At 43.6% G+C, this 13,728-nt stretch overlaps 1 protein-coding gene across 1 annotated transcript in view; it reads left to right on the forward strand.

The window, feature by feature from the left end:
• Positions 1 to 13,728, forward strand: part of NID2 (nidogen 2) — a 264,303-nt gene that overhangs the window by 211,302 nt on the left and 39,273 nt on the right. The window contains exon 17 of the mRNA XM_085626950.1: positions 1,508 to 1,677. Within this exon, the coding sequence (XP_085483076.1) occupies positions 1,508 to 1,677 (170 nt within the window). The remainder of the gene's footprint in view (positions 1 to 1,507; positions 1,678 to 13,728) is intronic.

Consider the following 13,728-nt stretch of genomic DNA (forward strand, 5'->3'; position numbering starts at 1 on the left):
ATTCTCCAGTTTAGTTGGGTCCAGAGTAGGTTTTTTAAGCAGAGGGACCACCCTCGCCTGCTTCCACAACCCATAGACAACCGCCATGGAGAGGTACATATTATTCACCTGGCACAGAGGTGCCAGGAGCACAGGCAGAGATTTCATAAATTGGTCCGGCTTAAGAGGGGCAGCAGGCGAGCCAGGTTTAACTTTGCTACATAGCAGGCGCGCTTCTCCGGAGAGATCGACTGGAAGGCCGTAAGAATGCAGGTAGGGAGGGTCTAAGCACAGAGCTTATAAACACTGGAAGCGGAGGAAAGGACAAATAGATTCTTTTATACCTTCCTAACAAAGAAGGTGGCGAGGTCCTCACATTGCTGATCCAACGTGATCAGAGGTGCTGTGCATGTCTTCGTCGATTTTTAAAATCGTTAAGTATCAAGAAAATACTTTTGACCGGATTGCTACTCCCCCTAATTTTATTTACAAAGTAGGCTGCCCGTTCTGATGGTAGTTCTTGATGGCCGCCTGATAGCACCAGTAAAAGCAGTGAGAGGAAGCTTGTGTGGCACTGTGCACTGGCAGCCAAAACCTAACTATCGGCTGAGACAGGGAAAAGAAGCGGCAACACAGTTTGAGAAGTTAGGGGGCAACCTTGCCATGAAACATCATAAATAAGTTACAACTCTGCTCGCTAAATATTGGTTGACATGTGGTATCCACACCTGGATGAAATGGGAAAGAGAAAAACAGATTATTCGATAAATCTCAGGTGGTGGAACAGAAGGGAGAGGAAGGTAGAGGTGTGTTGTCGACTTCATTTTTTTAATTTTATCACGGTTGAGCTTCTGATAATTGTTTGTTCTCAGTTAGTTCATTTTTATTATGCAATTGCCTATGATTTCAGAGTTGGGTATAGTGTTTTTTCGAATTTGATGATTATCACGGACACCATAGTTGTAACACGAGTTATTTGAGAAAATGGGGCACCACATAAGAGAGCAATTCGGGTAGAAAAGGATTATTGTAGACTGCTCTGTTTTCTTTTGGTAAGAAGGATTTCAAACATGGAATAAGTGAGTTTTCGATTCTAGAGTGTTGAATCTTTTGATTCTTTTCATTAAAATGTCATGTTCGATGGTAACAAAGTCCACACTAATTCGGGTTCTCCTGGAGGGTCTGAACCCCACTTGTGTATCATGTAGTCACATGTTTGAATTCAGGGGTGTTGGGGTTGGAGGTTCTGGAATGCTCCAGTACTTTTTCTGTAATGAGAAGTCTGCGATCAACCTGTGGCCGCTTGGGTAAATTGAATTTAAGGAGCTATTCTTGAGTAGTGGTTTAATATATGCAGTTTTGAATTTCGGTGATCCCACCCCCTGTTCCATGAAGGTATTTACGATATGTAGGTAAGTTACAGCTGAAGAGTATGTCTAACTGAGACCATTGTTTCACCTGCGCTCTGTGTTTTACTAATCAATACAAAGGGCACATATCCTCTTTGTAATTTTTTTTTTCATTTCAGGTATACCTACTATTGCACCTCCCACTATGAAACCAGAGCCTCGTACTGACGTGACGCCCCCCGCGGAAGGCACGTTCCTCCTGTATGCCCAGGGGCAGCAGATCGGTGTCCTACCTTTGAACGGCACACGCTTCAACAAAGCAACTGCAAAGACACTGCTCTCACTACATGTAAAGTATCATCTTTGTTCGGTTCTGCTTCAGATTTTGGGGGATCTTTTTTTTTTTTTTGACCATGGAGAATAGTTATATTTTGATATTGGTAGTTACCACCTGTGTAGAATTGCAGTCCCTTTCAGTTGTCCATGTTATGACCTTCCCAAACGTTTCCTTCACAGATAGGAGTCTGATTCCGTTTTGTGGCGGTGTGGCGTCAGTAGAGCTGTATGATAGTTTTAATGAGTTGTATAGATTTGCTTGTGTGGGTGAGAATAGAGAACAGTGCCAAACTCCTTAGACAGTTTCTCTGTTGGGCTAGCACCCATTGCCTGGAGAATTAATACGTATGTCAAGTGGCTTACAGTAGCTATTGCAGTAATCGCATATTTGTGTTGTATTTGTACGTGGATCACATTTCATCCTGTGATTAAAAAGATTCAACAAAAGTGTTGAGGAAGCTGTGCTGCAGAAACTTTTGTCTGAAGAAGACTTAACAGCAAGCAATTTCTGCAGCAGTGGAATATTACTGCACTCATGGATTCTCCCCACCCATCCCACACTTGACAATCTGTGTTGGGAAAATGTAAAAGCCAAATATAGATGTTTCCTCCACTTTACATAAGGCTGCTAGCATCCGGCTTTGTAGTTGCTGGGCCTATGATGTTTGATATAACACATCTTGAAGGAGGCAGAAGTGCACTATGCGAGAGCTTTGTCATATGCTATGTATATGAAGACCTAACTATTACTAGACCTCCAGCTAACAAAATAAGTCACTCGAAGTGAACTTAAATATGTTACCGACAAGTTCGTTGTTCTATATATTTTAAAAGTGGATATTTTATCTGCAGTTTTTTTTGTCTTTCTTATTGCTTAACTTCTCCAAATAGAAAAACCTTAAAATACATCTATAATGCCCTTCATATATGTATCCGAATGATACTGCAATTTATATTACCAAAATTTTATGTTTTAAGTACATAGTAGCTACCAGTGACATTTTGAAGGGATTGTCCCATCGAGTTTATTCCAGTAATATTTGTGCACATCAAGGATTATACTAGGGCTCAATACCCATCAGGATTTATACTGGCTTTCTTCGATGATAGCAGGATTTATTTTGGTCTATATCACTCTAATAAATGCATGTCAGTTTGCAGAATCCCAAGGTTATCTTAAAAGGATTGTTTTGCCACATCATCATCTATACTTGAACTTATTTCCTGCATTTACATTTTTATCTGTATTTGTTTGCACTTGCCGGCTCTAACTACACCATAATTTATACAACTAATATTTGGTTGTACATGAGGCAATTAGCATTTGCTATTCCTTATCCTAGTTTGTGGCATCATGCAGCTTTCCTTTCCTAATTTTGAAAAGTGTATTGTCACGCTTACGATGCCATCCACAGACCTAGTACAAAACTAACTCGCAACTAAAAACCATGGCTGTCTAACCCTGTGTAAACCAGCTCAAAGAACTGGTTACAGCTGGAGAAAAAGAGGACTAGCGTACAAGGTGGCATGAGAAAGTTGGATTTGGAAATGTCAGGTATCTGTATCTCTGGTATCAGCAAAAGAAGAAACTGATGTAAATTATTTTCCGTCAACCACCTTCTCTTGAAAGTAACCTGTTATGTAGTAGAAAACTCACTTTGTATTTTGAAGCTACAAACTAGGTTAATGAAGGCAAGTCACAAGTCGCAATCAGTTGTCTTTCTTAAGTCACATAAATAATTGAACAAATAACTTAAAACTGTTTTTAATCCACCATATCAGTACAGTTGTTAGTTGCAATAGTTCCATATGATTGTCTATAAATAATGAATCTGTAAATATTGAATTGCAGCGTGAACCTTTTCTGGATTCACTTTCTGTGCATTATTCTGCCATCTAGTGGTTGTTAGTTTGTTGTACCAATAAGGCTAAAAAACACAAATTTAGGATATTTGAATTCACCTTGTGGGCCTGAATAGTGAAGGAGTAGTTTAATCCTTAAGGTTGCTCACTAGCCCATTGGAAAATCCGAAACCATCAGTGGTACATCCAGACTGATGCAAGTTCACATGGGTATTGACATCAGTTTCAGCCAAAAACCCTTTTTTGTTGCAGAACACTCTGCAGGCACCCAGTCTCAGCCCCCTGGTCCCAGTCTGTAACGAGATGAGGTGGCGATACCCCCACAGGCTTGTACTATGCAAAGCCATATTTCTATTTTTATGTCCTATACATACAAAAGGCTCCTCTTCCCCGCCCCCCCGCCCCCCAACATACATCCTATCCCTGTTCCTGACAGGTAAAACTACGAAAGATTTAACAGTTTAGGAATTGTTCATACTATCAAACTGTTTAATGCTTACCACGGCCCTCAGCAAGTGGTAATCCCCCCCCCTACCACCCGCAGTTGTACTCACCGTCCATGTGCATGGCTGGCATGGTGAGTGGATGCCAGCGCATTGTTGACGGGCCACTCTGGGCACTTCAAGAGGGTTACCTGCCCTCTGCTGAGTGCACAAGAATGCACAAGGACAGGGAAGGCTGCAACCTGGTTATTTTCTGCAACCCTGTTTCTTGAAAGACTTGTTTGCTGGGTAGCTAGTACAAATAAGAAGTTGTAGCTGGTCTCGGCTTCAAACTTCATTGTTCAATGGAGTCTACCATGTCAGGGAGTAGGGCAGACAAGTTGAACAACACTGAAGCATTGGAGGGGAAGGATACCCTCCATATATGTTTGGCAGATGTGCAGTAGCTAATTAAGCATGCTGTTGATGAGGCATTTAATGATTCCCAAACAAAAAGACAGAGATTAAACCATGTTGATGATGATATGTATGCCTCCCAGAAAGGGAAATACGTTAAGGGAATGCCTTTTTCTAGCATGTTGTGCCATATAAGAGAGGTTTTGGGGTTCGAGAAGAAAACACAAGATGACAAAGGATTTTGCACCCAGTAGAGTGGATTGTGGGTAGACGACCTTCCTTTTCATGTATGATTAAGGACTAGTTTTGTAGGGATGTTGATGAGCAAAATATCGCTAGTTTTTTTGAATAAGAGATTTATTGGAAAGGTTTGAGTAGAATTTTCCCCAGATTCCTAGAGTTAACTCTAGTCTCTTTTTTTTTTTTATGGCTTTCTCATAATTTCTCATCTTCTGAGGAGTCTACTTCAACTGACCCAATTGACAAAAAGGTGGATCTGCATTTTAAAGGTCCTATGAGTTTTCTGATTTTGGCATAAGGGCCAGCTCCTGTGCCGGTTATATATCCTTGGTTCTCTTTAAAGACTTTGAGAGACTGTACGATTGTATTTTGGAGACTGTGAACCTTATAACAGTTTTGGCCCAGATGTGTTGTCACAAATACTTTCAGATGTAACATTTGATAATCAGTAGGCTTCTGCATCAGTAGCGGGGGGGGGGGCTGTTTCTGGAAAAAGAACCCAGTGGATAAAATATTGGGAACTAGAGTCAAACTTCCATTTACTGAGTCAAAGCTTTTTGAGGAAGAGCTGAATTACATGGGGCAGAGATATGCAGAGAAAAATATATTAAAACCTTCAACCTCTGTTAGGGGGAAAAACTCCTTTGGCTATAAGCAAAATTAGAAGTGATTAGAGGGAAGACCACCTTCTCCCTTTCGCTGCCTGGCCCGTGGTTTGGGAACCACATTCTTCAATAAGACCTGACCTCAAGGACAGTCTGAGAAAAACACTAAACCCAAATGACTATATGGAAGTTGGATACAGACTAGAGTTCTTCCTTCCTCTGTTGACTGCTCATGGAACAGATTCTTTGGTTCTCTAGCTAGTTCATTTGGAATACACAACTCCTTTCAAGCAATATCTTCCCCTCCTGGTTTTCAGGACTGTACCATTGATAAAACAGCAATAAAAAGAGAGAAGCTATGTTGTGAGGCATAGAAAAATTGCTTTGAAAACAGGTGATTCTCCCTCTATTCGGACTGGACATGGACAAAGTTTTTATTCAACCCTTTTCTTGGTTTTAAAAGTGGATGGATCTTACTGTCCAATTTTGAACCTGAAGGCATTAACCTGGAGCATTTTCGAATGGTCTCTGTACAAACTATTATTCCTCTGATCAAAGAAGGCGACCACCTGGTGACTCCAGATCTAGAGGACTCCTATTTCCGTGTACCTCTCCAAACGGACAGTCAGCCTTACTTGACATTATGGTGTAAGCATTTCCAATTCCAGGTGCTACCATTCCGAAGGTCAATGCCTTGAAGAAGCTTCACAAAGGCATTGGCACCGGTAGTGGCTGTTTTACAGCTTATGGGGGTTTCTCCCCTACCTGGATGACTGGCTCATCTGTGCTTTGTCTCTCTCTAAGGCTCAAGAGGCAGTGATTGGGACAACAGACCTTCACTGGCTGGGCTTCAAATTGAACAACCTCATCTCGTTTGATGCTAGTCCAAGTCAAACAGCTCATAGAAATGGTATTCAATACACAGAAGGGGTTTGTGTTTCTCCTTCAGGACAGGATCAAGTTGGTCCAGGGGAATCGTCACACTCTGCTGATTCATCTGTCAGCGTCGGCGAGGTGTTGTATGAAGATCCAGGGGCTGATGGCCTAGATGTCCGCAGTGGTCCGTGGTCTTGGCTCTACCTGAAACTCCTGCTGAATCACAGTTTGAATCTTTGAGATCTGGCTTTGAGAAAGTACAAGACAGAAATTCAAGTGCGCTCAGAAATATGTCAAAATCTCAGTTGATGGTTGCACCCTCCCAACTTTCAGATTTCTCTTCCACTCCAGTTAAAAGATGACAGTCTGTGTGGAATGGGTGCAACTTTAAAGTACTGGAAATGCAAGGGGGAAAGGATCCCTGAAGGACATGCTTCACTATTCCAACTGTAGAGAACAGGCTGTAGTTCTAAAAGCCTTTCAGTTTTTTCAACCTCAGTTGGCGGGGAAGAGTAAGACTGGCCTTTTAGACAATCGGGTTAAACAATGGTATTGGAATTGACAAGGGGGTTAAGGCAGAGAATTCTCATCTAAACTGGTTAACAACTCGAATTTGTTCTGGGGCAGACAATCGCCTCTTATCCCTGATGTTTACATTTAGTGCGTATTTAATTTCATGTAGACACTTAGAGGCACAATTCACCGCCTTCAATATTGGTCCATGTGGCAATTCCTCAGTTCCAACAGAGTTATTGTATTATAATTGTATTTATATAGTGCTTACTATCCCTGATGAGGCATCGAAGTGCTTTTTGGCGAGTAGCACGCTAATCTGGAACCCAAAAAGGATTAGTGGTGGATTAGTATAGTGAAATATGAGTTAATTTGAGCAGTGGACATGTGAGATTGTTAGTTGCATTGAAAAGGATAATGGAGGGGATAGAAGAGGGAATAGTCTAGAAAGTGTTTATTGGGAGATCATCGTAGTAAGATGAGGTGTGGGATGAGTATAAGGAGAGATGGGGGAAGGAAAAATCTCTTGAAATTGATTAGGGATATCATAGTAATAATGAGTTTTGGGGTGAGTCAAAGGAGGGATAAGTGAGGGAAGACTTTAGATGAGTTGTTTGGGATATCATAGCATTAAAATGAGCTTTGGGGTGATCCGAGGTGGTATAGAGGAGAGAAAAGTCTAGAAAGGGTTATTTTGGAGATCATTGTAGTAGAATGAGGTTTGGGATGAGGCAAGGGGTGGAGGTAGAGAATATATTGAGAAAGGTATAGGATGCAATATAGAGTAGTGCATTAAAAACAACATGGCTAAAACACATTCGCAAAGACAGTATCTCCTGCATAGGTGAAACCTTTTGCCTTTGCCAATGCTTGTTTTAATTTAACTTTATGATCCACTTGTATTACGGAGAGAGCATCAGGCATTTTTTTTCAGTCTCATTTGTGCCATTTTAGAGGTGCCGTATTGGAAGTGCACTCTCTAGTCTTCGCCAGTAGGGATATGCCATCCTTCCACATCCTATTTTAGACTGGCAGCAGAGAGAAGTGCGCTAAAGGCAAGCCTGTCTGCGTCCCTCTAAGCATAGACCATGTCCAGGGCCCGGACATGGCCCAGTCTCTTTTCCACAGCCGGTAAGCAAAGACTTAATACTATTGTTAAACATCACCTATTTGGAACTCGGTGGATAGACCTGTTTGCATCGCCACAGAGTGCAATGCTTTCAATGTTTTTTCAGTGATCAATTGTCAACAGGCATTGGCTCCAGATGCTTTCTTAATTCCTTGGCTACAAGGTTTTCTCTACTCTTTTGCACAGATTCTCCTCCTCGCTAGGGTGATGCTAACGATTGAGCTGGGGCAGGGGGTGGGAGAGGCAGACAAAATATTGGTGATTCTTGTGGCATCTTTTTGGCAAGATGCTCACTGTTCTCTCCCCTGATGACTCTGTCCAAAAGAACATTCTTGAAATTGCCGATAATTACATCTCCCTTACAATTTCCAAAGTTACCTCCGAATCAATTACAATATCTGATTTTAACAGCATAGTTTGAAAGAATGTGTTTAGATAACTTGAGTTATTCTAAACACTTGGATTCTTCTAAACCGATTGCAGAAGAGATCCAACTGTCTAGAAAGGATTCTACTCATGCTTCCTACAAGAAGCATTGAAACTTCTTCTCAAAATGGTGTGCCTCTTAATCCTTTGATCCTGTTTAGTGGATCCTTACCGGATTTTGGAATATCTAAGGGTGGAGGGGGACCTTAAAAGTATTGCTCCCTCAACTATAGCAGCACAATGGGCAGGGTTCAAAGCATTAATGGGTTTGGTGGTGATCTACTTAATCTGACCCCACTTTTGTGCAGATTGCTAAACAGATTTTGTTCAAAGAAACCAATTTTTTCATCAAGGATTCTATATGGGGATTTGCCTACAGGGAGAACATTATAAACCTTTAGAAACGAATGACATAGAAGTGAAACTCCCTTCTTGTTGGCAATTACATGAAGAAATCCGAAATTGGGGTATTTATTGGTGACGCACCCCTATCTTAAGATTCTACTGGACAGGGTGGTTCGGAGACCGGAACCCAAATTCATTCACAAGATTAATTCTAAATGTCTTCTTGAGCGGGAAATAATCCTTCCAGTACTTCAGAGGGATGAACAGCAGCACACTCTCTCCTCCCTTGATGAGTAGAGTCCTTTTACTCTATTTGTAACATAATAATGAACTTGGAGTTTCAATACTTCTCTTTATTTCTTTCAGAAACATTTATAAGGGTACAAAGGTGTTCTCGTTCACTCTGAGTAGGTGAATTCAGCAGATAATTTCTCAGTCTTACAAGCCAGATAGGAAACTCATCCATTCCAGATCCAAGTCGATTCACCAAATCTGTCTCCACTTTATGGGTGGAGGTGGGTTGAGTTTCCATACAGGAGATGTATAGGGGGGCCACATGGGCATCCCGCTTTACATTTGGTAATCACTACAGGTTGAATGCATTTAATGAAACATCTTTATGTTGGTTCAAATGTTATTAAACCAGCAGTGAAGTAATTGTTGTTGATTATAAGTTGGCGCAGAATGAATTTGTTTTGAGGCTTGTGACATACTCATCTCGTTATGGACTGGGAAACGAAGGATCAATGAGGGTGCAATGCAACAATTATTTATGGGTAAACTTAATTACCCCAAATCAGGTCCCACTTTGGACCCGCCGTTTCCTCCCTCCTGGTAGACATTTCTTTTTAGGTCTAGCCTAGGCAGCGCACATGTGCTGTTTTGGAGGGATGCTCTGTTCAGTATATTGGCTTCAAGCCCACCCATCGCTTTTCATTGGTTGTTCCGTGTGCCTTTATAAATTCCTTACCTTTGAGTGGTAAATCATGGCCATTTGTCCCTGCTTTTGGTGTGTTGTTCCCTCCCATGGCAACTAGCCCTGTTACATGTCTCATTTCGCTGCAGTGCATTTCAATTCGTTTCAGGCACAATTTTTTAGTTTGTATAGGCTTGTGTCTGATGTACGCAGTTGAGGTTTGCAATCAGAGTTACTGCTTTCCCATCCCACCCACCGTTTCTCCATGTGCTATCCCTTTCGAACCCCCCCCCCCCTGCCGCTCCTTATTAAATAAGCATTCTGTTTTTAAATTTTCATGGTTGGGCTTCTTTTAGTAGAACAGGACCTTTTCAGCGTCTATTAAAGGGAGTTATGCTTGTTTTTAAAAATAATTATTTGAATTAGAGGTTGTCGGAGCAAAGCTGGACAGAGATACTGTGCCCGGGCCTGAGACAGTTGCAAAGCCTTTGTGATGCGAAGAGAAGGTCTCTGTGCTGATACGATGATTCTTCCATGACTTTTATAACAGGACTCCAACTCATTGCTGGCATTTGCGCAGCTATTCATTGCCGAGAGCCACACAGCCCTTAAGCGTGTCACTTGCGTGTCACCTCCTGCGTCCTCCTCAGTCATTGCCTCCTAAGCACCCTTGCTCCTGGCTAAGTCCCGCCCACGCCGTCGAAGCAAAGTGCCACTTCTGTGTCCAGGCCAACTGATCTTTTACTCCTGCAACCCACCTTGGGCCAGCATCACCACCAAGGCCACCACGACGGTTCTAAGTGCAACCAGTGTTACTGCAGTAACGTTCGGGGGTTCCATTTGTTTCATTTTTGCTGTGATGTGCTACACTGTCCCAGCCACCACACCTACCTCTTCACGGGGCAGACCTGCTCCTCATCTCTTCCCTTACTGCATGTTGACAACAGCACAGGCTTGAGTATTCGTGAGTTACAGAGAAGGGCAAAGTCTTGCTTCTCTTTACTGCTGCCTACTTGTAGCTTGTTTGTGACTTTGCTTTATCCCCCACCCTAGACCTCTTCAAAGCAAACTCAGAGCAGGGCCACAGGCAGGCACTCAAAAAAGGAGTCTATATTTGAGCCAGTGGCTGTAGGTGTAGCCCACTTATTTATGTGGCTGGCACTTATTTATTCTCATCAGACTTCGACCCAGAAAAACAGTGACAAAAAGTAGGCATGACAAAGAGACTTCTAGAGTGAGAAAGCGGCATGGAGTGTCTACTGGTGGATGGAAGAGATTTGGTGGTCCTCCCTGGCCTGGAAACAAGCATCCTAGGACCGGTTTCGGGGTTTCACCCCTCTTCAGCCAGGATAGCTTGATTCCAGTGGCATGGAGAGCACGAGACTCACGTCTGTTGTTTTTGCATTTGTCACCCCGAGTGGGACGGGTATGGTCAGACGTGAGTCCCGTGCTCTCCATGCCACTGAAATCAAGCTATCCTGGCTGAAGAGGGGTGAAACTCCAAAACCGGTCCTAGGATGCTTGTTTCCAGTCCAGGAAGGACCTGGCTTGGCAGTTCGGGCTGGACTGTTCCCATGAGGCACAGGGTCAAGACTGATTTGCATATGGCTGGGTTCAACCTGGATGATGGCATCGTGCATCCCTCATACTTTAGGCGAGACTGTATATGCAACCCGTACAGGAATGCTTTTGCAGCAAATTGTCATAAGCGAAGGGGAGCTGGAAGGATCTAGCAGTTGCCACTTCAAGGATTCAAAAGGAGGTAGAAAGGTGGAACGCAGAAAGTGTAGAGTTAGGTAGACCCTACAACTTACCAGCCCCCATGGTGACCATAATGATCGCATTTAGCAAGGAATGGGGAGCCCACATTGCCAACCTGAAGGTTAGAGGACTCTGAAAAAACCAAAGGAAATGATGGACGGAGTGTTGAACATTGCAAGCACTCAACCCCAGTCAACTGATCTGGGTTTAATCCATCACTGTTCTTTAGCCCACTCTGCCACCCCAGTTCAGACATGGCCATATGCAAATCAGTCTGACCCTGTGCCTCATGGGAACAGTCCAGTCCGAACTGCCAAGCCATGTCTTCCCTGGACCGGAAACAAGCTTCCTAGGACCGGTTTCTGGCATTTCAGCCGTCTTCAGCCAGGCTTGCTTGAATCCAGTGGCAAAGTGAGCAAGGGACTCACGTCTGAGCATACCCTGCCAACTTATGGCGAACAAAGCAAAAACCAAAGGAAATGGTGGACGTAGTGTTGAACATTGCAAGCACTACCCCCCCCCCCCCCCCCCCCCCCCAGTCAACTGATCTGGGTTTAATCCAGCACCATTCTTTAGCCCACTCTGCCACCCCAGTTCAGAAATGGCCATATGCAAATCAGTCTGACCCTGTGCCTCATGGGAACAGTCCAGCCCGAACTGCCAAGCCATGTCTTCCCTGGACCGGAAACAAGCTTCCTAGGACCGGTTTCTGGCATTTCAGCTGTCTTCAGCCAGGCTTGCTTGAATCCAGAGGACTCTGAAGCCAGAAAACACTGTGAAGCGCACAAACCTTCTGGAAATCAAAACTGTCTTACTAGCATTGAAAGCCTTCCAGGCACACATAAAGGGGCAGAGAGTGCTGATCTAGGTAGACAACACAACATTTTATCCCAAAATAGAGAAACAAAATCATTCCTACTTTCAAAAATAGCACAGAAGATATGGAAGTGGGTGATCCAGTAGAACTGGACTCTAGTAGCACTACACCTCCTAGGAGAACAGAACACAGAAGAAGACAGACTAAACAGACAAGCTAACACCTCCCATGAGTGGGAGAGAAAAGTGGTGCTGGGCAGCATGTTCAGACACTGGAGCACTCCAAGCATTAACCCCTTCGCAAGCCCAGACTTTGCATCCCTATTTTCCACACCACCAGTTCTAGGGGAATGCCCTGTTGGTAAACTGGTCAGAGATTTTCATGCACCAATTCCCTTGATGTCCAGGGTGTTGGACGAGACCAAACAGTCAAGGATGTCACCCATACACCTCAGACAGACTTGGTACTCCGAGCTAATAGAGATGGCCAGAGGACAGGTCATACCTATAAGACAGTCACAGAATCTGCTGGCAATGGAAGGTGTGAGGATATGCCACCCGGAACCAGCCACAGAAGACAAAGACAACAAGCATTGGCATAGCCAATAGGTCTCGCTTTTGGGACCGTATAAGTGTTTAGCCATGCAACAGTTGCATAACTAAATACTTATAAGCTCCCAAAGCGAGACCTATTGGCTACGCCAATGCTTGTTTCTGTTTATTACTGCTTTGTAGTAATGGCACGGGTGCCACCATTACTACATAGAAGTAATAAACCGGAGGAAAAAAAACTGGCTCTTGGAGAACATCAAAGCGGCCGTGAAAGTGATCGCAATCGCGATCAAACATCAAAGCGGACGTGCGGCAGCGAAAGTGAGGCACGTGCACCCGCGCACATGCACTGTAGCTCTAGGCTACAGTGGTAGCACTTTTTTGAGCCCTCACAATAAGTCTTGCCAGACCAGCGCATGCGCTGGGTCAGGCGAGACCTACAAAAAGGAAGGGGAACCAACTCTTCATCTCCTAAGCCAGGGCAAACCAGAGTAACCCAGTACTAAAGGGGACCATTGCACATGGATAGTAGAGACCATTCAAACCTGCCACACAAGGGCAGGTAAAGCTTTGCCCTCCCCATCCAGAGCACACAACATTCAAGAAGGACTTGACCCTAGCAAAGGTACCCATCAGCGACATCTGCCTGCCTGTGACTTGGTCATCCACACACACCTTAACTACTGTGTGGATATCCAGATAAACAAGGAATCACAGGTGGGTCAGAGTGTACTACAGCACCTGTTTGCAAACTCAAGCACATTTCAACCTATCCTCCCCAAGGACATTAAAACCGCTATGTTATCAATGTATAGAATGTGAATCCAGGAAAGGATTCATTCTGCAAAAGAAATGGCTGCTTACCAGTAGAGGTATTTTTGCAGCTTGAAGAGCTTTCTGGATTCACATGCACCCAACTTTCTCCCCAGAAATGTGGGGAAACAAACAGGCAGATTGTAGAGTGTATACCACTTCAAGGATGAGGAATGTTCGCCCAGGTAGCAAATGGGGAAAAAAGCATCTGAATATGGCGACCATGCACAGAAACTTCTAGGGTGCACGTTTGGTGTCACATAGGGGATGGACATTACCAAATGGCGGTCGACGACGCCCAAAAGAGAAAAAAAAGGAAAGTAAGAAAAGACACGATTCTGGACCCTACCACTAAATGGCAGAATAGAAG

This window comes from Triturus cristatus, chromosome 9 (genome assembly GCF_964204655.1).
Source record: "Triturus cristatus chromosome 9, aTriCri1.1, whole genome shotgun sequence".
In the NCBI taxonomy this organism is placed as follows: Eukaryota; Metazoa; Chordata; class Amphibia; order Caudata; family Salamandridae; genus Triturus; species Triturus cristatus.